At 38.7% G+C, this 24,615-nt stretch overlaps 1 protein-coding gene across 1 annotated transcript in view; it reads right to left on the bottom strand.

Moving 5' to 3' along the window:
• man1a1 (mannosidase, alpha, class 1A, member 1) overlaps nucleotides 1-24,615 on the bottom strand; it is a 166,179-nt gene that overhangs the window by 17,178 nt on the left and 124,386 nt on the right. The window contains exons 5-7 of the mRNA XM_042503009.1: nucleotides 21,077-21,171; nucleotides 3,611-3,734; nucleotides 3,276-3,369 (exon numbers count right to left, since the gene is read on the bottom strand). Of these exons, the coding sequence (XP_042358943.1) occupies nucleotides 3,276-3,369; nucleotides 3,611-3,734; nucleotides 21,077-21,171 (313 nt within the window). The remainder of the gene's footprint in view (nucleotides 1-3,275; nucleotides 3,370-3,610; nucleotides 3,735-21,076; nucleotides 21,172-24,615) is intronic.

Raw genomic sequence — 24,615 nt, 5'->3', positions numbered from 1 at the left:
AATTGTAATGCTACACTTTTGCTTCATTTAGTATGTGCAGATCTATAAATATGCAAATGAAGCCCTCCCCTCAGATGCTTGCTTGCAGCCTAAGTGCACCTCCTCACCTTTGAATGTGTTCATCAAACACACAAACCACTGCTTGTAAACAGTAAAAGATAACAAAAGCACTTAATTTGACAATGTGATCAAACAGCTAACAGTATCTTCCTAATGTTAGAAAAACCTTTTTTCCGATCACCAGGCTTGGCAAGATGAGGTGAAGCTTATCTTGCAAAATACTGAGCCATCAGGCATCAGGCTTCTCCTCTGATACCCCTTGTTTTGCAAGTTTAAATAAAATTGTTACATCAAGATAAAAAGCATCATCTCATTTTAAAGGGGGTCCCAAAAAGTTGACGGGATTGGTTCATTGGATTTGTGATGTAACAAATCCTGGAGGTCAGAATCCATGTTTTTTAAGACTGTCATTGGTACACATTTGTTCCAAGCTAATAATGCTCAGCAATGGGGTTGATTGCTTATGTTACATGTTGACAAGGTAAGAAACTTGATTTTCATTGGACAGGGTCTTTAATATCATGAAAACAATAATTTGTGGTTTTTGAGGGGTTGTGTGTCGGACTGTTTCTTCTCTGGGAGCACTCACTTCCTGGGGTCTCTGCTGCTGTCTAATTGTCTCTCGACTGTAGCTTTATATTTACCACAAAGACAACAATGAGGTGTCAGTTTTCTCACTATCTGCAAGAAAGTGAATTGTATTTCCCCCAAAGGTCAAACTATTTCTTTAAGAACGTTATAATTTGATGGAGCTGCGATGTCGAGGTCTGTCACTTTGAGTTTGTTCTGAAGTCCAATTTCTGCTCTCTCGTGGTCAGAAATCACTTAAAGCTGCTTTAAAAATGGGTTGAAAAATGGATTTTGATATCCAGACCTTCTCCTGCCACTTGTCAGTGTCACTTTCATTATATCTACTCAGCTGGCAGTTTTCTGTGACATGTGACAAGTGGCATTATGAGGCTTTTACTGCTGGTTCCTCTTCCCACCTCCATGCCCTCTCTACTATACTGTATATCTCTCTTTCTGTAACTTTATATGTTCCTTTATCCCTAACACCCCCATTCTCTCCCCTTCCTCAGCATCTCACCTCTCTGTCATTATCATCATTACCTGTTCAGCTGCGGTTTGAAGAGCCTGATAATCGATTCAAAATTATACCCTGTTACGACAACCTGTCAGAGAGGCAGACAGGTGAGCGAACACATGATGTTAAAGATAGGAATTGGGGGGGTGGAGTGAGTATGAAAATACTTGACAGTGACACAAGTAAAATGGAGGGTTGCAGTAATGTAAAGAGAGTCAACAAGGTTCAAAAGAAAAGAGTGATGAGGCATGACGAGAGACAGAAAAGAAGTAGTAGAGAGACAATCGGCAACAGCTTGTTTCATTCTTCTAGATTCAAGTAATCAGATATGTCATCAATATGAAAAAGAAAACTTAAAAATAAATGCTACACTTACACACACACAAAAAAAGAAAAACACTTAAAAACCTAAAGAAATCTGGTTAACTGATAGAGGACAGAAAACAAGCTTATATTCACCATAAAGAAGCTTGATCAACTCAAATAAAACAGTTTATCTGTTTCATTTAGGCTCTAAATGTTTTTAAGAAAAATACCTCAGTGGATCTGAGGCCTCCATGAGGTGCTCTAGAAAATGTGGTAGATCAGTTACGCAAAATAACTGGGAACAAGTTCATCACTCTTAAAATTCCAAAATCTGAACAGGAGCCAGTAAAGTGATTGTAATAATGATACTGATGAGCAAAAATAATTTGCATTCCTGGTTTTAGCAGGAACAAATTACAGGTGTAAAAGAGGTTTCTTTAAAACAGAGTGCATTGCAGTAATCTAGACAAGTGGTAATTTGCATGCATTAGTGTTACAGCTTCATCTTGGGAAGGAAAAGGTTGAACCTCAGCGACCATCTTCAAGTAAAAAATGCTAATTTTATTAATGTTTCTGACATCAGCCTCAACTCCAGGTTATTATTAACCCAAAGATTTCAGCTGCTGATTTTCACTTTCATTACTCTGTATGTAGATTACCATCTCTCTCTGTGTTCCGTCTCTGTTCTTCTGCAGGAAATCATCAGTCTTTCATTTGCGTCTGCAAAACTTGTGTGGAAACGGTGCAGAGAGCTTTCAACCACAATTATGTTCCTGACAGTGAGAGTTAATATTAAACAATCTCTCTTTAACCAGTGAAGGACAAAGGAGCGGGAAAAAAACCCAAACTCATTTTTTTCTGCTGTTTTAGGCCTAGTATACAGTGTATTTGAAAACAGCGTTCTTCCCTTCTTTGTTCAAAAAATGTAAAAAAAATCTTGTGAACACAGGCAATTATAAGAAAATCTCAGTCAACATAAAAACACAGCAACACAACTGAAACACTGAGCCCAAGGCCTAAAGCCATGCTAAGAAAAAGAAGGTGTTGGCCAATCAGAAGCTGTTATCAGAAGGCTACCTGGAGCATCGAGCTCTGCAGTACATTCTGACGCCTCTGTCCTCCATCATAGTTGATTACTAACTGTACATTTATGATTTAACTTCTAAAAAGTCCTCTTAGCAAGGTTACAACCTGAGATAACGGCACACACTCTGACGTTACATGCCAAAATTTCAATTTCTCCTGTCTATACATGAAACAATGAAAGCAGAGTTTCTGAAAATCTTCACCCTGGACAAAGTGTTACAAAAAAGATCCCTTTACAGTGACCTAAAATGTTGTTTGCATGTGGATGAAAAGCCAGAACATGTAAAAAAAAAAAAAAAATTTTCAAATGCAGTCATTAAAGTGTGGAGTAGGCCTGAAAATGCAGTAAAAACGGTTTTAAGGAGTATCCCAAAACACAGTGCCAACTTTAAAATGTGCCAATGCGTCTGCTGACTCAGCAACTGGAATATCTAGTTTCAAGAAGAAAAGTGGCAGCAGCACCGATAACGTGTCCAACAGCATGAGTCTAGCAGAGGTTTTAACAGAGATTAGTGATTGTATCTTCATAATGAAATCAGTTTGTCTTGTTTATTTTTTTTGTGGTAGCATTTAGGTGTATAAATGCTGGTTGGCACAACATCTAAGGGTCCTGAGCAGAAGGGCAGTGTCCCCAATTGGGTGTTGTTGTGATACTTGAGTACGATACAAGTGTGAACTGCATAGGAAAGGCAAAACAAGAAACTGAACGGGATGAGACTGAGAGGTGAGGAGGACTTACGTTGGCCCCACTGGCCGCTGTTGGGGTTCAGGTAGTTTGGGTACAGCCCCTGGGGTTTATCCAGGCGATTTAGTACTTTTCGGATGTTCATTACCTAATAAATACAGAAATAAATAACAAATGCAACAAGTTAACCTCACTTTAAAGACTTCAAGTGAAAACACAATTTGTAAAAGGACATAAACTGTTATAAGTTTGATATGATTGATATAAATCTTAATTCCCTAACATTATAGACACTTCTAATATGCATAAGGGGAAGGGGAAATCCTGTGCAAACGTAGCCCATTAACTGTGAAAAAAAAGTATTATTTATTGCCACATGTGTCTGTTACCTTCTGTGCAAACTCAGGATTCCCTGACAGTTTGCTGAGGTGCATGAACTCCAGATGCAGCGTGCCATACTCTGCAAGGATGCTGCTGCCGCCTGATGCCCAGGGCCAGTTTCTCCCAATACCACTGGACGAAGATGAAAAGAGAAGGAGACAGAGGTTTAACATCAGGACAACAATAAGACTGAACCCAGCTGCTGCGTTACAGAACATCGAGTTTGACACTTAGTCCATTTTATTAAATGATCTTTTGAGTGACAAGCAGAACTTGTTTTAACTTGTTATTTCTTATATTAATACTTGCTGGTGCTTTGTTAGCAGAAACACAACAATACAGTATGAGTCATAAAAGCAACTCATGAGCTCACAGAAAAAAAACCCCTGCTTGTCTTGATTTTTAACTGACAGCTGAAAAGAAGCGATAAATCCTCAAAAAGTCAGCTTAACACTCTGAGTGACTCAGCAGGCGTACTTTAAACTGCAAAGACTGCTAAAATGGTCCTGTAATTCACATGTTATTTTAGAAAGCCTACTTTTGCTTAAATGACATTTCCAAATAGATTCTCACATTAAAGACACTAAAAGCTAACTTCATACTCCATCTGTCACATTTATGGGTGTATCCGTTTATTTTTTTTTCCCACACTTGACTTTGGCAGCACTCATCCTCTGTCAGTCAGAACTGGCTGGACCCCACCCTCTCCCATGTGCGTAGTGAAGCTGCCTCTAGCCATATGTGAGTGTTACCAACCTCTGGTGTGCTTGACAAGGACAGAGGACCTAGCAACAGGTTGCATGTGTGTGTGTGTTTTGGATCATTAAAGCCACTGACAGATCACTTCCAGGCTCAGGAGTGATGACTCTGGTGGCGATGCTTCAGGAAAGTACTCATGAATACATATTAAGAATTCACTACACCGTTAACACGCACTGGGATGTGTGCTACAACATGAGGACATGAGCTACACACACACACACACACACACACACACACACACACACACACACACACACACAAAAAAAAGAAAAAAGAGGGGGAGGGAGAGAGTAGTGCGTGTGCGTGTGTTGAAGTGGGAAAAGTGCCATACACACACACACGCGCGCGCTTCAAAGAGGTGGATGAACATACTAATTATCCCCTCCTTCAACTCATCATGCTGCACAAGCCATAATTTGTTTCCCATTACACCATGGATTTAATCAAGTCAACCAGACACAGAGAGGACCACCGCAGCATCAGCAGCCAGCAGAGAGACAAAGATCAGGGTCACAGAACATAACATGCCGAGGAAACTTCCCGTCACTGCAGACCTGATTAAGTATGGAGCCTTGTTTTTTGGAATAAAACTTTTAGTGTTACAGCTACTTCCTTGATATCCCCTTCCACTCAGTCAACTTGTAGGCTTGATCTGTCTCTCCATCCTTTTCTATCCTTTTATAAACCCTGTGATGAACGATAAATCCCTTCTCTTGGTAGGGCGGAGGCGTGGAGGTAAACACACACCTTTCCGGCTCACCCCTGTCCAACCCCAATCCCTCCCAAAGCCCCGTTGTGAGACAAACTAAATCCCTGTTAAGGAGAACAAAACAAGAGACAGCAGGGAAAAGCTGCTGGGTAAACCAAACAGACACAAACCAGTGAGGGGCAGATAGAGAGTAAAACAGAGGAGACGAGGGTGTGTTTGGAATATCATTAATCTGGCCAGGGTGTCTGTGTGATTCAGAAAGACAAATTTGAGATTTGTGTTACCAGCTGGAACTTAATTAGACAACAAAGAATTCTTAAAACCCAGCCTACTAGTCTGATCACAGCTACTGACGATATTAAACTATTTATATTGGGTGGAATACTACACCAGGAATTTACTTTAAGGAATAATATGTAATGTTTTTTAAAAGCCATTTTTATAGACCAGTTTTTTGTGTTTTCTTTTTATTTCCCTTTACTTATTTTTATTTATTTTAACTATTTTAAAAATACAAAAAATACATAATAGTAATTATAAAAATAAAAAATATGTGACTTTAATTTGAAACTCAAACTTTTTACGATGAGGGGAGGAAGTTAAACATTAGTTCTGTAATCCTGTTTAACTTTAAATTTCAAAATTAAATTCAAAAGACTTTAAGATAAGTTATTCAGTTACATTCAACTTAATTTGAAAAAAAATCTATTTAAACTGTTTCATATTAAAGTGACATTCTAACTACTATTCCCTGTGCTGCATAAAAAACAACTGAGAGAGCAGGAACACCTGTTAGTGGAAAACACAAATGACAACTGGGAGATGCTGGTGAAGAAACCATAAAGAAACAAACCAACAAACTTTAATCATGTTTGAGAGATTAGGTTGAGTTCAAAATAAAAAAAAAATACATCGATTAGTCTGAGTCCTTATTGTGGTTTCTTAAAAGACGATCTCACGGTGATTGAACTGTGATTCAAATAATACATTAATGCTGGTAAACTCAATAAAAACTTTGAGTCACGGACCTGCAGCCGCTTCATTTTGAGTAAAACGACCTGTTTGAATAGCTACTGAGGGACATTCAGGCCTGTTTTCTAATGGAAACTCTTTGTTGTTCCAGTCACTTCCTGTACTGGGGTTGGAGACTGGCATTCATCCACTGGCACAGCTCAATATGACAGTATTAGTCCATCTGATGGGAGTCCATTATTGTGTTTGACTACTGATGCAGATGTCCTGGTGGCCCAGTTTCCAGAGTACAGTTACCATAGCGTGCTCCACATCCCTTTTCTCACATGGGATGTAATGAGACTTATTACAAGCTCTGAGCTATAAAACAGTTTCATTTGTGGCCTCTCCTTGAACTACAGACTGCAGTATTAAAAAAAGAAGATAGAAATCTGTGCAAGTGGTCAAGGTTTGAGCACATTTCCTTACAGAAGCCTCAACTTGCTTTCAACACATTTTTAAGATATCATTTTAGCAATGATGAAGTAATATCAATAACTGTTGACTGTATTTTGAGACACAGTTGGATTAATTCTCACAACAGTCGCGGGTATGAAGCTTCATATCAAAAAGCTGGCTGAATAAAAAATCTCAGTTTGTTGAATTTAATTCACTCACAGGAGGCAGACTGGTGTTTGTTTTTGTCTCCATGCTTTTACCAAACAGTAAAATGCAGCACACTGAAAAACACTCAGTAATTCTCTTTGCAAACTAGATTGGAAATGTTAATTAAATGTTGTGGTGACCTAGAACCAGCGGCCTTTTTTTTTTTTTTTTAGAGATTATGCAAAGCTTAGACCCATTTATCAAAGCTGATATTGAACTTTCATTATAAATCAAGAGATCACCTGGAAACATCCACCTCTGAAAGGACTGATATGATGCAGTTTGTTTGGCTGATGGGAGTCCATGTCCATAGATTTTAATCAATTTGCTGATCCCGTGTTTCATCCTGTTTCATAACTGTTATCAGGAAGATTTGAAATCAGGCCAGAAACAATTACATTGATGGTGTTTTAGGCCTAGTATTACCAATATTGTTGATACATTTTCTAAGCTGAAGAGGACAATTTAGTACAACTCTTCAATCTCAATTTTTGAGCCAACAAGGACCGAAAATTCTTAAAAAGCTCAGAAAATAATAAATTCTCTGAGCCTTGACTTGGTCAATGCCATAAAAACTGGGCAACAAGTGCAAACTCCATCTGCTGATGAAGATCTGACATGAACATTGTTCCCTCAACTACGCTTTTCCGTGGTAAAGCATGAAATATCAATCTCTAAAATGTTCATGTTAAAACAAGTTTTAAAAGCCGCTGGAATGCCCACAGTTTGGAGGAGTAGGCTGAGGCACTGCTACGGAAAATAAAGCAACGTACTGCTATGGAGGCGGCAACAGCAAAACGTATTTTAGCCACCTAAAACAAAACAATACCAAAAAATATTAATATCAGCTTAACTGTTCGCTATCTGTAAAAAATCCAGTCTTTCCTTGCTGTCAGACAGCATTTTGCAATGGGGAACTACAGTATATAGCTCTCTTTAAAGCCGACAGTCCAGCAAGCACAGATCGGGACAGAGGAACAGCAAGTGGTAGACCAGCAACTCCTGTGTTCTGCCAAGTAAAAGTATTGTTTTTGTCAAAGGAGTCTGGCTCTGAAGAAAGCAAAGATAACAGCTTCAGTTTTCCAATTGGAAAGGGCCATCTGACAGCAAGGTAAGACAGAGAAAATATCCCCAAAAAAGCGTACACTTCAAATGATACAGATTTTTCTTTCAGGCGGCTAAAATACACTTTACTGCTGCCCCCATCAACAGCAGTACATTGCTCAGCTTCAGCGGTGGTACTCCAGCCTGTAATACATAACTGTGGATAAGTACCTCATACAACTCCACTTCAGATTAACTATCCTTTAAGTGGGATCAAACTGCAGATGCAAGATAGCTGACAAAGTTGCTGTGAAAAAAAAGCTAAAGCATATAAAATGCTGGGGTATCTAGGAAACATAATTTAGAAGTTGACATTTCTGTAATATCTCAGTCACAACTGAACTATGAAAGTTGTTTAAGGAGCACAGCAACTTATGTGGGAATGTCCATCAAGATAATCTGACATTACATATTTTCTGCCCTTCATGTTCAACCAAGAAACAAAAAAACAAGGGCTAAAGGAGTCCATGCAACAAATATGGATCCAAAGCCTTGACCCAAAAAAACTGGGTCATTACAGATTGATGCCACTGTGAATTATGAAGGTTTGCATTGGAGGACATATTCCAGGTTTCTTAGCGTCTATCTTGTTTGTCCTTTTGAGGGTGTCCAATCGTTTTGTAATTCAACCTCTCACACCTGTAGCCATTTCCCTGGCTAGCTGTGAAATGACAATTCCTAGCCTGCTAGTTTTGTACCCTCCAGTCCATTCTGCAGCGCCAACAGCAGTGATTTTAATTCTGTGGTGCCAAGCAGTAACCTGAAAAACAGAAAAGCGTTCCATCTCCATAAATTAGCATGTCACACCAGGAAGGGCCCCCTCACGCTCCTATGGTATTATGTTAGGCAGTTCTTCAATTCATTTGTACTCTGTGTTTGGATAAAGTCTATATTTTAGCCCAGTTTTTTCCTGTGTCAGTCCTCCTCCTCCTCCTCCTCCTCCATCCCATGAACTCTGTTTCCCTCCTGCTTTTCTCCCCTCAATATCTCTTCCTCTCTTGTCTTAAAATCTATCGTACTTCTCCTCTAGGCGAGAGGAAAATGTGAATTGTGATAGATTCACAGTTAGCAACTTAATTAGAGGCCTTAAATCACGGCTGCCTTTCACTGCCTTGGGTTACTGCCGGAGAGAGCTGCACCAAGAGCAAGTGTGTATTTCTGTGTGTTTGTTTAAAAAAGGCCTCAGGGCAGTGAGACAGTGTAACTACCAATACTGTGATTGTGTGTCTACTATACGTACATGTGTGTACTCCTGACTCTGGCCATGTTAAGAGCTGCTGAATGGGTCCCTACCTTTGCCCACTGGGTAGTGAACCCTATAACCTTTCTTAGCCCCCATACATCCATAAATGTATATTACTTAAAAAAACATTTGATATTACTTGATTAAAACAATATTGGAAAACACTGATAACTACTGATTAATTTGTTATAAGATTCTGTTATCACAATATAAATAAATAAATCTTAAATATTTATAGTGCTAGCGCCTCAAAAGTCTAGTATTGGTTGCGCTCTATAACTTCTCATAAATTGCTCCTATTTGGTTTTACACCTTGATCTAAATTCATTGTCAGTAGTTAAACATGACCTAATCTGAATCATTAAGCAGAGGAAGTACAATTAGACCATGTTAGGTGGAACAGCTCTCCTGGTCACTGTCAAAACACCAGCATTAAGTGCCCTAAAAAACTTTGCCTAAGGATATTTTTCTTTTTCAGGTGTAGAGGTCTATTGCTGGAACACAACAGTTTCTTGCAATACATTTCACAATTATGTGTTTTTCTAAGGGAGTAGACAATACTGTCTCAGGTGAGTAGATTCTCAAACAGTGGATGAGGCATTTATTTACTTCAACTACAAAGGGTGCCAGCTTTATTTAAGCGGGCTTACATTAGAGACAGGCCATTATTTTATCATTCACTACGTTTATTTGGTCATATTTTAGTATGAAACTTTACAACTACTATACAATTCAAATTAAAGCTCTGTAGCTCTGTTTCAGCAGAAATAACCCCTTTAATACGTAATAAGGCTTTTATTATGGAACATTTAAGGAAATGTGCATTGTTCAGAACCAGAAGTTAATCCACCCAGCTTGTATCTGGGGTTCTGCCTTTTCGTTCACGGTGACCATGCCCCTGGTCAGAGCAACCTCGCTTTTGTTTGACTGCCGGCCTTTATTTGGAAAATACAGCATATCTGGTGATGAAATAATAACAGGTTATTTAATTGTTTAATTGTGTACAAGACTTGTGGGGCACAAGTCATTTGGAGCACTGGTATCCTGGAGGTGTGGTCACATTCCCATTAGGAAAACCACAGCTAAGCAAAATTTGACCAGATCTGATCCTGTCATTTCACATTTCACAACTTCTTCTTTTGTCGCTATGCTGATGACACTCAATTATACTTTCCTGTTAGACACTTAGGGCATTATTCTACTTATGCAATTTAAAGTTGCTCTACATGAACATACTCACCAGTAGAGCTGCCTTAAATGTTAATAAGCTGTCATCAGTCTTTACTAATCGCAGCAAGTTCATTTTCCTGCCATATCAACAATAAAAGGCTATATGACAGAGTGCTACTTCGTGGGGTCACACAGTGTGACAGCCTCTCTAGGCTGTACTAATAGAGTCATTCTCCATCTAGGCCTATTAATCAAACTCCAAGACCACAAGAGCTCAGGACTGATTGCTTCAGCCTCAGAGCCTCTAGCTGAAGGAGAAAATCTGTCCCAAACTGACATTATTTTTTTCTTCCCAGAGATAAGAAAAGAGAGCAGGGTCGCATGAGTTAGCTTTAACTTTGCAGTGTCATTAAGATGATAATAATACTTTTATCAGCAGTCTGGCTGGAGAGCACACCGGTTTTTGACTTTGTGCATTTTGAAATAGTGGGTGATAGTGGCAGCTAACTCAGAGATGTTAATACAGTATATAATTTGTAGCTCTTTAAATGTGAGTTATGTCTGAATACCACCGGACTGAAATGTACCACCTAACATTTTTAAAACAACTTTATCACTTGTCATTTTAAGAAAAAGAGTTTTGTAAGCATGCCATTTACAAATTCAATTCTAGCATTTTTCAAACCTTTTCTTGTTAACTAGAGGAAAATGATTGATGTTTACGTGTTTTTGTGAGTGACTGTATGATGTGTGTGGGCTACAATCATCTCCATGACGCCTGTAGAGAGGAACGAACTAACTTCAGGGCGGAGTACAGATTCAGACACCTTAAGCCAACCGCACACACACACACACATTCACAAAATGCCTCATCCCATTAAGGGCCAGTCAGTATGCAGTGCAGTGGGAGTGATTTGCAAAAGCCTTATCAGTCTAAATGTTAATAGAAGAGCTATGGGACATACTGGCCAAAGCAGATAACGGCTGGGTTGCTCGTGTGTGTGTGTGTGTGTGTGTGTGTGTGTGTGTGTGTGTGTGTGTGTGTGTGTGTGTGTTTGTGTGAGAGAGAAAGGAAGTGTCAGAGGAAATCTGCAAGGCGGTTAGTTTGTATAGTGCAGCAATGGCTTCTGTTGGTAAATCATTTCAACAAGACACACATGTAAAGTATCTGTACAGACCGACCACGTGTAAAGACAATTTCCACTTTGCTTTATTTGAAATTTCCATTCCTCAGTATATTAAAGGGGACCTATTATGCTCATTTTTAGGTTCATACTTGTAATATGGATTTCTACTACATTTTTACATGCATTAATTTTCAAAAAACATTTTATTTCCCCATGCTGTCTGTGCTGGAAAACCTGTATTCACCCTCTGTCTGAAATGCTTCATTTTAGCGCCCATCTCTTTAAGCCCCTCTACATAAAAACCCCAGTCTACCAGGTCTCCTGTATATCAGTATTTCTGCACCGTCATTGCAGCCAGAGAAATGTAATGGAAGGTAGTGACACTTTCTACTACGAGAAATAACCAGTGAAAGCTTTAAAACAGAGTTGAATACGTTCAAGCAGGAATATGATTCAAAAATGGTGCAAATCAATAACATCAACAACCAAGATTACATGTTTTTGTGTACCTGTAGCTGAGAAATGACTGTGTATAGTGACATTAACTTCCATTAAAAATCACTTATAAATGCTTCTTAACACAACAGGATATGTTTCTGAGGAAATATGATCCAAAATCAAAGAGAAATTAATAATATCAACCCACCAAGATCTTATGTTTGCCTGGCGTTAGCATGTAGCTACATGCAGCAGTGTAAGCTATATCATGTATGCTATGTATTATGTAGACATTTGCAGTAAAAAAAAAAAAGAAAAAAAAGATCTGACCTAATCTTGTAGTGAAAGTACAAAAAAAACACACACAAAAAAGAGTGCTCTGAATGGTCCATAGTTGAGGTTTTTGCTCACAGGGGTTACTTTTAGACATGTTTACCTGATTATTTGAAACTTTGGCCACAATATGAATATCCAACAGTGTAATATAAGGGAAAGCATTAACAGTCTCCTTTAATTCGGAGCAATTACATAAGCTCAAAAGTATTTTATGAATGATTATGTCAGTGTTTAGGGGATAAATTGTCTTTTTTCTTAACTGGCTGAAAAGCAGCCAATGTAATGAATCTGTGTAAATGTGTGTGACACATTTTGTGCAGTCCCCCAGTTATTGCTTGACTTTGCCAAAAACCTTTTCTTCCTTTAGCTTACAATATCACGATTCATCATTATTCAATTACCAAAAGGATACTACTGACAGGCTGCATAAAAAAGTCAACATTTCTGAGGCTTTACCAGAGTAAAACCAAATCTACGCAGCATTTAATGAGCTAATATTGGCCGTTTGTTCTCCGCTAATGCCACTTTTTGGATTTAATTCCTATTAAGTACATTTCAAAACGGATTAGTAATGTTCAGAAACTTTCTCTTATCCAAATCTTTTCATGTAAACCACAACATCTTCTGACTGAATGTACTGAATTAAATATTTCCTCTGTTGTTTGCTTGATGGATTTTCTACTTTTCTTAAGTCCATGATAAATATTTGAAAATCATTAAGTCATTACGGAATAAAAAGAAGGGATGGAAACACAAAAATCAAACAGGAAAGTTTTCCCTAATAGCACTAATTTAACTGAATATTACACTGGAGGAGACATCACAACCGTCTTAGAGATGCAATTCCTAGGCTTTTTCATTCTTTTACTCTAATCATCAAAGCGTAATTCTGGGACAAATGTTCCTCTGTCCATCTGGCTGCAGTGCCACCAGATTTCCTCTGGTGGGGCCCGAGTCTATGGTAGATCAATTGGACAAATCAATCGGACCTTAGCAGTATTTTCCGCTCAGTTAGTGGCAATAAATTGGTTTACCCAGAGACAGAGAGAGAGGGAGATCTCTGAGTCAGGGCCGGCCTCTGATCCTTTATGAGTTACTGTGCCCCTGATTTATCAGACCTCGCAAGTGGCCAACAGGCTGTTTAAAGTGTCTTCTGAAGATAAATCAACTGCACATCAAGATGAGGTTTCCCACTGATCGCCCCAATAAATAATTTCATGAAGACAGTTTTGAATTGTTTAGCTTTTGTTACTGGTTTTTCATGGATGAGCAATCTGGTGATCGATTGGGTTTATCGGTGCATGAATTTACATTAAAGTCTTGTGACATAAATCAGATTCACAGACTTTTCTGTTTGATATTGTGACACCTCGTGATTTCAGCATAGTAATGGAATTCCTACACCAGTGTGAACGCTTGTAACAAGTTAAGTCCTTTTTTTAAGCTGAGTGATTTGTTTGCTTACAGTAAAGAAAAGGCAAATAAAGGGGTAAAGATATGGGCCTGGCCTTTTCAGAAACAGTAACATAATATCCAATAAAAATGTGGTTTTTGCTGACCTCCAGTGATTTCACTTTCAATGCAGTGATGTACAGTTTGAAGCTGAGATTGTCTGTAGACAGCTCTCAACATGGAGTTGGCTGAGCTGGTGGCCAGCAGCTAACAGTGCTAACAGTGCGGACAGTACTAACAACAGCAGCAGTGCCGTTAGCGCCCCAAAGTGTAAGCTTTTAATCTTGATCACCCCCTGGTGCCTACCTGCACGATAGGTAACAAAGCCCGCCCCTAAATGTTAGTGAATCGGACACAGGCCAACCTAAAAACTCAAAGTACACGCCAATTAAGTTTTCCCAAAAATTCATTCTGACACTGAGGGTCGTTATCTTCGCCCTGATGTTTCTTCAAGTTTTTGTTTTTATAAGTTCTGTTTTAATGACTCATTAAATTACTCAAAAAGGGGATTTTCCACAATGATGGACAGATGTATGTGCCAATCGATGTGTTCACAATCAATGGAGCTGCTCGCGATCAGTTGGATGGATGTATTGGCGGGAACTCCCCCCACCGCAGATTTTACTACTGCACACTCCGGCTCTCAATGACATCACCAACGCAAGATGTCAGTGCGCATATCCCAGATATTTTAGCCTCACTTGAGTATAGCGGGGGTAAGCTATAACATGCATATGTAGCCAAACTGTCTACTACAACAACACACACACACACAGAAGATTACAGCCTACACCGAGCAGGGCCTCATTCTCTGCTCAGGACACTACTCTGCCATATATTTACATAGCAAACAGTGTTTTCTGCGATAATAATACTCTGAATGTTACATATAGCTCCTTTAACAAAACACTGGTGTTAAATGACTCCTTAAGATCCAATATCCAGCTAAAGAACCCGGTGAGAAGGTGACACTTCCATGGGACATTTGGTTTCCATAATACTCAAGAAAAAGTGTGAAACGACAAGGATTGTGTTGACAACAAATACTTTCTTTAACTTGGGGTTCATATTCATTTGTCTGGACAAACTGAAAACTCGTTGTAGAAAAAGTAGCAAAGACAGGAAATTACATTTCTGGCATTTATCTGTTTCTCTGAAATTAAAATCCAGCCACTGAACAAACCAGGTTTACTTGGTGTAGAAGCAATAACACATTTTAAACTGTGGCCTTGTTTCTTGGCGGCCCTCTTGGGTTTTTAGGATAGCTACAGGGCAGAGTGATGAAAAACTGCAAAAAGGGAATAAAGAGAACAGGGCCATGGAGTGGAGTGGACCTACAGCATGATGGCCTGAAAGAGAAGAAGATACTGGGTCACTCAAGGCAAGATGGATGGACTGAGGGAGGATGGAGGGGAGCACACGAGAGTGGGGTGTGAAAAAAAAATGTTGTTTTTTAAGAAATGAAGGAGAAAAAAGGAGCTGAGAGTAAAGGAGAAAGAGAGAGGGGGGAGAAATAGGGATGAGGGGAGAGATGATAATTGGGCCTCATTTGCAAGTGTGTCTGTGTGTGTTTTACAGATTTACTCTGCTTCAATCTGGGTCAAGGTTATTTAGGCACTCTAACAGCTCCTAACTATGCTGCTTCAAAAGTGCTTCACTGATGTTTCTTCTCAACTACCCATTTATGAGAACTTTTGATGTGTTTCTGTTGGTCTCTCCCTCCATCTCCATCTAACCTGCACACGGCGAATAAAATATACCAAACCGGGGGACTCTGAAAAGATGTGAAGAGCTTTTGTTTATCCCAAAATCTGACCCGATCATTAAGTGCCATGGAAAGTTTTTTTGCTTCTGAGCTGTGTATTGATATAATTGAGCTTAAAGGGATACTTCAGATTTTTTTTGAAGTGAAGTTGTTTGAGGTACTTATCCATAGTCAGTGTATTACATGCAGTAGATTTCAGTCGGCACACCTGCAGTTTGGAGGCTGAATCCAGCACGGAAGCTAAGCAATGTACTGCTGTGAACGAGGCGGTCAGCAGCAAAACGTCCAGCCCCCTAAAAAAAGTCTCACCTAAAACAATAAATATCACTTTAAGTGTACGCTATAACATGAGTACTTTCACTGCTTTACCCTCTGCATCAGACGGCACATTTTGACAAGGACACTAACGGCTTTATTTTGCCCATTTTTGCTCTCTTCACAGCCACCAGACGCCACTGACAAAACTGTAATTTTAGCTTGCTGAAGATGGGAGCTGCTGGTCCTCCACTGCTTCGATCAGTTAGTGAGTTTTTGTTATTTTGTGACTTTGTAGTCTAAAAGGGTTAGTTCGTATCCACCAAAGTCGCCAAACAGCACAAACAAACTAACTGATTGAGGCAGCAGTAGACCAGCAGCTACTGTGTTCAGCAATGTTTAATCGCTGTTTTTCTCGGTGGAGTCTGGCTACGCAGAAAGTGATATAAGGACTTAACTTTTCTGTTTCACTGTGTGAAAGTAAAACAGTAAACATCCCAATACAGCCTCAAGTTATCTTCTCAAATTAATTTGTTCATTCAAATTGTAAGGCAGCCTGGAAACAAACTTGTAAGGTAAATAGGTATAATAAGGTAATAGTTTATTTTTACAGTGTATGTTTTTTGTTGCTGACCCCTTCAGAGCTGTAAATTGCTTAGATTTTATCTCAGACTCCGACATGCTTCTCAAAACTAGGGGCAGCCGACTTACATCTACTACTTGTCATGTACTCTATATGGAACCACATACAACCCCACTTCAAAAAAATGTAAGTACCCCTTGAAGTAGTTTTACATATGACATAAATTATTTTCATGCTAATCAATATGACAATACACAGGTTATTGGCCTCAGTCTGCTTGTATTCCTCTAAGTGTAAATCTTCTCGTTTGATATAAATGAGCATTTTAATGATAATGGAGTGTTTGCGATGTTTAGCACTTGCTATGAGCATGTTATGCTGGTAGCCAGCTTTAGGCTACAGGCACAGCAGCAAAGTTATTCCTGCTGTGCCTGTAGCCTACAGCTGAACTGCAATGAAATAAGTGCAATAAACAACACAGACTAATTTTTAGAGGCATAAAGAGACGATATCATCTCCAGATACACTGATAACACCTGTCAAATGGCTAAGAATGGATATACTTTCTGTGATATATAACTTGATATGGATACTGTTTCCATTTTAATTCAAATGATTAGGATCTGCTCCTTGGATTAGGTTTTTCTTGTTAAATCAGTCATATTACTTGAGCAAGATAACAAACCAAAATATGCTGCGAGCAAAAACTACCTTGAAGCAAAACTTCATAAAGATATAAATATTCTGTCCCACATATCTTTAATAATGTATTTTCAATGTCTTTTCTATCATATTTTATACAATTTTCATGCCTTTATGTGAAGAGGTATGTACAATTTTGACCGCTTTTCTGCTATGCAGCAAAATGTCAAAAGTTTTGGTGCATGGCCTCCATTCAGCATGGCTAGGGTCTGCCTCTTTCATGAGCCATATGTCATATTCGTCATTCAGAAGCCATAAATTATTAAACACGCACTTCTCTGGCTTTTGTGGTTAAGCTGGTTCTTGCTAACTTTACTGTCATGTTAGACATTCCCGCCACCAACTCCTATCATGTGATACTGTCGTTTTATGCAGCACTAGATTTTAAATTAGTAGCATTTTGTATGATTTTTTGAATTTTTATTAATATGTTTTAAACAATAGCTGAAACAATGCATATTCAAAACTTTTCCAAAGTATTCTGTTAATTCCAAACCATTTCCAGACTTGGAAAATACTTTTTCTGATTTCATACCTTCAAAAGGAATTTAATGACCATGGGAACCCTGGATGTTCACTGTTTTACATTTGTTTCCACTTGAGCTGGATACACTAGCATTAGCTCATACTGGTGCACTTCTGGACATTGAAAACTGTCCTTGTTCATGTTTGACTTGCCTAATTTGCATTTTGCTGTGTCACTGCTCCCTTTCATGAAGCTTGGAAGAAATTGTTCCAGTTCACCATACATACATGTGACTGCCAATTTAGGCAAATTTAGGGTCTAAATTCTGCTCCTACAGTCATTTCCAGGAATCAGGACGCAGAATTTAAAAACATGCATTTAAACAAATGACTGGTTTGATCTATGCATACATGTCATGTACAAGGAAGAAAGGTTTAATCTGGAAATAGCATTTGAAGTTCCCTGCTCAGTGGTGCATTAACCACAGTGGTGCTGGGTGTGTGTGCTACTGTAATGTGTGCGTGCATGGGAATGTAGTGTGTGTGTGCGTGTGTGTGTTCTTCCAAGCTATCATAGCTCAGTCATGCAGGTAAAGTCATCATCACCAGCAATCTGCTCAGGCCTCTAGGGGATGATGCATGAGCACACACACACATGTGCACGCATGAACACGAAGCCACACACGCACACACAGACCCTGTCTCTCCTTGGGGTGTTTCTCACTCCTGAGAAAAGGACCTTAGGGGAGTGCAGAGTCCGTTCACCCATACAGACAAAGAGAAAATTAATTTGTCACAGCACGTTTATCGTCATGACAACCTGCCTTTTAATTAACGGCTGACAAACAGCAGTGTCGAGTCTCTCTCTGGGGACAGAGATAGAAAGAAAATGGAGGGAGAACAAAAAGTGCTCTCCTCATCACTTGTGATTGACAGAGGAAGTGGAGGATGGCAGACCTGTGAATGTTCTTCATGGAACTGATACTGTGCTATAAGTGCTCTTTTAAAAAAATCAAGGTATCGTTAAATTTAAAAATTGACCGGTTATTTGCCTGGGTATTTATCATCCACAAGAGTCAGCATCTTTAACCCTTAGAAACCTGGATCTATATCACTTTTTTTTTGTTTCTGTGTTGCGGTCTGATGCATCTTTAACCCTTTGAGCAAATTGGTTTGAAAAAAAAGGCAATGATCAACCTGAAAAGAAATGCCCAATCAATTTCAGTTGGAAAGTTTTAGTTGTAAAAAAATGGATTAGAAAAATTATATATAAAAAATAAACCAGGGAAAAGTGTCCAGGAAACTTTATTCATAATAACTATGGTTTTATATTTAAAATTATGTTACAGAAAAAAGAATTGATACATAATTAAATAATAATTTTCAGCACTTTTTGAGGTTATTTTTTGTTTGCGTTTGTTTTTTTACCCTTCTTTTTTGTGTTTGTTTTCACTAATTTCTTTCTATTTTTTCAGCCATGTCATGTTTAGATGCTCATTGCCCTCTCCCCATGTGCTTGGAAGAAATCAAACCAATTTGCCCAGGTTTCAAAGGGTTAAGCTCATTGCAATTGCTATTCTTTTCATCCAAAGCTGCTAAAATAAGTTGATTAAAAAATGTACCACTTTGGCTTTGAATCAGCCACCTGTTGGTGTCTGCGGTCACCAGTCTGTAGCCTCGTCAATGTCCCGCCCACAGCATTATCTGATTGGTTACGCATTGTGAGTAATAGCCTTGTAACAATAAAAGCTGCAGTGCAACAGACGGATACCAGTACACATATTGGAGCTTCTCCAGTCAGTGAGTGAAGCTTTGTCTCCAAAGTAAGGCAGCAGAAAATGTTAAAAACATCACAATTTAATACCATGAAGTTTTAAAAGATCCAGTGTTCAGCATGAAGCTTTAGTTGTATGAGTACGAGAACTGAAAGGAGAGCACATCAAGTGAGATGGAGCCTGGACACGGCAAGTTTATCATACTTTATAAACTAAACTAAGTCCCTGTCTCTCTGTTATTCTCTCTCTTGACGGATGCACTAAAGAGGACATCAAAAAGAGCAGTGTGGGAGTATAACACATACCAACACCGGGAAAGACAGGCTGCAATACATGCAAAGGAAGTGAAAGAACAATGGCTCTTAAAATGGCTTTTAAAAATATTTTGTTGAAATGTTCTCTTTTGCACCCTTTAATTAAGCATAGGATGCTTTAATGCTTTTAAACAAAGTTTTGTGTTGGAGCTGTGAAGTTTACTTTATTCTAAATTTTTTACATGAAGACTCTCATTTTTACTGACAAATGTGAATCATTTCCAAATATCTGTCATCTGCCTCCTTGATTACTAACGTTCTGTATTGGAATTAACTTTGAAAACCACCAATCAGAGCCGAGGAGTCTCTAACACAGCTGTCAGTCATGTCAATCGCTGCTCGTGAACTGCAGTCAAATCAAGATTCTGTGATTGCATTGCCCATTTCTCACCTCGTTTGTTTTCAGAAACGTATTTTAGTGCACTGTGTAACTGTAAAATGAAAAAGTTTGTGACCCTGCTACCTTGTTGGAAACAGTTCATCGTAATACCAAGCACTGCCCACTGGTTGGATCAACTTTCCAAATTTTTTTCCCTACAACTCCTCGGCTCTGATTAGTTGTTCATGTTCACTGAGGGTAAGGCCAAGTGCTACAAGGCCACAAAGTAGGCCAAAGAAACAGATTTTTTTTTACTGTCACATATATTCCCATGTAAAAAAAAACCCCAAAACATATCGGTCCATCCCTAATTTAGTTTGGGCAATGATAACTACTTTTGTCAAGGTTAAGATTTTCATCCTGGTTGGAATGATTGATTGTTGGCAAGAACTCCGGTGCAAATTTGGGAAATTTGAAGACATCACGGTGAGATTGTAGTAACTTTAATGCACATTTATGATTATAATTTGATCATTTATAGTCTGAGCAAAGGATTAATGACATAATTATTATTTTGCAGCATTATTTGGTTGCACAACTTATCATTTAATACTAACTTCAACTGATTTCAGTTTTTTGGTTTTCTCAGTGTAGATTTGTTGATAGAAAAAGTTTAATGAGTGTAACCTAATGAGGTTGTTGTGGACAGTCCCGAACCTATGCTTACATCATATATAGAAGCTTAATATTTTAGCATTTCAAAGCCAATTTACACTGGATAAAAATCCTATTATTTCAAAATATAAACCACTCAGAGGAATAATATACACATTGTTATAGTGATGAAATCCACAGAAAATATATCACAGACACTGTATCCTATTTGCAACAAAAGGACAAGCTGGCTTTATATCTCCATCATTAAAATTGCGTGTGTTTTTGCATGTGTGTGTGCAGCAGTCAAAGCCAGCGGCAGCCCCCTGACAGTGTGTCACAGTGCATTAATAAAGGCTGACTGTGGCCTCTAACCTTGTCAGAGTACTCACAAACTTTCGGTTTGTCTTTTGAGTGGTAGTTGAGTTTCGAAGCCAGCCGCTGGCATGTAGTCCTGGATGAAAAACCAAACTACTCCTGTCTGACAAGCCCGCTCTGTCATGTAAAACTAAAACATCTCAGCTCTGTGTGTGTGAGAGCGGAATAGAGAGGAGGCTTGAGTTCACCTCGGCTCACATCAAGCCTCAGACCACAGAGCTCTTTTAAGTATCAAACCATAAAAACAGACCCGCTGCCTCAAATACCACCACAGCAAAAGAGCGAGTGTGTGTGTGTGTGTTCTACCTCTTGAGGTTAAGCAGAGCCCAGGGGATGCCGGTGGGCGTTTTGAAAGCTGGCAGCAGCTTTTCACCCAGCTCCACCGCCTTTCTACGGTATACCTGAGAAAGAGAGACAGAAAAACAGCATCTCATTAAAAGAGGTTTTCACTCAGATTTCACATTTTCTTGACCATTGCTTTGAGAGACAGTGTACCCCACAGAGGAACAAGAAATCCCTCTCTACAGTAAGCAATCAGAGTTTTTTTTCCCACAGGAACTACATTCAGCAATAGACTTTTTACCCAAGAATGGCTTGGTTGCTATTTGGCCATTTAAGCAACTAAATGGACGTGGCAAGTGTAAGCCGCGCTAACAGTGAAAACACTGTTAACAATGCTGACACAGCTAACAGTGTCAGCCCCCTCCCTGATAATGCTTTTGCACCTTCACTGTCTGATTGGGACAACATTATGAAGAATTTGCACAACCAAAAATATCAGCAAGTCCCATAACTTCAAGCTAACTTGTGCGTCCTGTTTGCTGTGTGGTAACTGGTAAAATTTGTGGTCATGATGGAGGAATAAAACAATTTGAGAAAGTGTTTGATTGGATGCAAAATTAGCATATGCCCCAAAGATGAGTTAGCAACAATTTATCATTTCCAGGACCCCAAAAATACTGTAAAACTACGTCTTTTAATTGCTGGGCCAGATACTGACATATAAACTACAATATGTCTATATGTCTTACTATATAATCATTATTATAATATTAGTGAGGGAAGCCAAGGAATTCTTATTGTTCTAGGACTTTCAAGTACTGATTATCTTCATTATGGATTTATCTGGCAACTATTTTCTCACCTAATATATGTTGCGTATTTCAGTTGTCCCTCTTGAATTACTGTAGGCTATTGGTGCATTGCTTCTTAGGAGTTAGTCATACTGCTCCGTTGGTTGACATTGGCATTTAAAGCCAATGTTAAACTGCCAACTGGTGGAGATCCCAATACACTACAAAGCAGTCAAACTACCCAATAATACTGCTGTCCCAACTGCTATAACATAGGGAAAACAACGATCAGTATCGAGCTTGTATCAGCTGAAGGCTCTTATTACTGCGGCTGTAATGATAATCTTGTGTGATTTTTTTAATGTCTGTTGTTTTGAAACTAAACTAATTCTTCTCAAAAGCTTGTTTTTTTATTGTACACAACCTGAGAAAACAGCATATCAAAGCATTTTCTTTAATAGATGTACTTGTCTCGGGAAATGTTTTAAAAAGAACTACCAGGAGCTGCCAGCCAAACCTCAGCACCAAGGGACAAACTCCAGTTCTGAGGCCAATGCTTTCATCCAGGGCAACACTTAGAAGGACAAAGTAAAGTCAAAGCTCACTATATTCAATTTCCTTTAAGCTTGATTAACACAGCAAATATAGCATTCTTCCATGGCTGATATGTAAATCTCCCAGAGAAAAAACAAAGTTTTTATTACACCTGTGGCTAAATCTTTCCCTCGTGCCTTCCACGTTTTATTATCCTTTTATTCCAGGCTTTCCCTCTTTCCTGTCTGCTTCCTTTAGTCCTTGTAATCTGTTGCCAATATATTTCTCTGGCTGCCTTGGTGTTGCATGCACATTGATGTTTTCCATCTGTAATTTGAGGGAAATTACAGCAATACGTCACCCCATTTAAAGTCACTTGCACCCGATATCTTCCAGTAAAACTCTCTCCGTAAACTCAAAATAATAACATAATGAGATGTTAAGCATTTCTGGCACATTCTCACTGAATAGTTCAAAAAGCACAATGTAAACACTTCAACACCAGTTTAATGCGACAATAAAATGGACCGATCTCACAAATGAAAAAAAGAACTCAGGAAGAATCAGCCTACATTTGACTGAACAGAACTAATTACAGTTTTGGAAAATAAATAGGCAGAATGATTGGACTACGCAAATGCAAAACATCCAGCACAGTTTTCCCTCTATACAGTTAAGGTTTGCGTGAATTTAGAAAAAATAAATGAGTATATTGACTTACTCACTTCAGGTAGCAAAACTTAAACTTGAATGTAAAATACAAACTTCTCCTAAACAGCAGTGAGTCAGCCCTCCATCCAGAGAAAACTGGACTCACTTCCATTTGATGTTTTTTTTCTCTTCATTTTTTCTTTTTTCATCTGTATTTTTTAGAGGACGACATCACAGGCTGAGCTGGTAAACACGATCATAAGCTGTGCACTTCAGTGAACTGACCTCAATTTACACAATTTTGGAGTATGTCTTCCAAAGTTCCCCTCTAACCACCAGTCTGTGCAGAGGGTCAGTGTTGCTTTAAGAAAGTTCATGAATACAGAACTGTAAAACGAGAAAAACAGCAAATATGTGGGCGCTGTAAAAAACGGGTGACGACGTCCTAATAAAGTGAATTAATTTTTGACCTCAAGTCTTCATGAGATTTTTCTTAGGAGTGTGTCACTTTTTTTGTTGTCTGTAGCCTTATTAACCCCTTGAAACCTGGATCAACATCAGTGTTCATGTGCTGCATTCAAATGCCTTTCACATACATATAAAACTTTCAAACATGAGCAGATTGGTTTGATTTCTTTTGAGAAAAATGGGAGAGAGAGAGAGAGTGAGAGCGAGATTAGAAAATTATTTAAAAAAAAGAAAAATATCAAGAAAACAATATTTAGTAATAAAAACAACAACAACAATAACAACAACAATAATAATAACAATAATAATGATGATAACTTATTATTATCATTATTATTACATTTCCATGTTTTTGAAAGAAATCAAGCGAGGTGCTCAGGTTTCAAATGGTTAAAAACAGAATTAATGCTTGATTGTGGACTCATGTTTGATGTTTGACCTTTTACAACCCATAAATAATCAAGTTATTTGTTTCACTCTGAGAGGAAACAATTATGGTGTTTCTGCGGCACTGCAAAACCTTTCTTCCCCGCGAATAACTGTCAGCAACCAGTGCCTCTGAATTTGATTTCCCAACCCGTGCTTTTGTGTTAGCATATCTGACCAGACAGCTTTGTAGCAGTTTTAGCCGAGGGGTTATGGTGTCTCTTAGGTGTCTGATTTTGTTGGCTGTAAATGTGAAGTACTTCCATATTTGGCTCCTGGCAGGAATTTAGTCAAGCAGTTAAGATAGAATGGGATTTGGCCCAAGACGTGGTGGACTGTTTGACACTGCTGCCAAGGTTTCAGCAGCTTGACTCGAAGTGCTGCTGCTGCTCCACTGACAAGAGTGAGAGTGATGTTATGTCCGGTTTAGTTTTTCTGGTAACTACTGCAATCCTCACGTACATGGCTTTTTAAAAACATCTTTTATCCCTGACTCTTGACATAGAGAGGGAGTGCTTCACCCCTAAAATGACCATCTGTCAGTTATTCAGCTTGCACTTGGTTGAATTTGTGAAGAAAAATGCGTTTTTCTCAGATTCCTGTCTGGCTTTGAAAAGGCCTTTCTGTTTGGGAAGTACTGAGCATGCGACTGGATAAATAAGACCTAGTTTTGCTGTTGTTTAATGCCTATGA

The sequence above is a fragment of the Plectropomus leopardus genome, chromosome 16 (genome assembly GCF_008729295.1).
Source record: "Plectropomus leopardus isolate mb chromosome 16, YSFRI_Pleo_2.0, whole genome shotgun sequence".
Classification (NCBI taxonomy): domain Eukaryota; kingdom Metazoa; phylum Chordata; class Actinopteri; order Perciformes; family Serranidae; genus Plectropomus; species Plectropomus leopardus.
The sequence above is the reverse complement of the archived record's forward strand: the minus strand, read 5'-3'. Positions and strand labels throughout refer to the sequence as shown.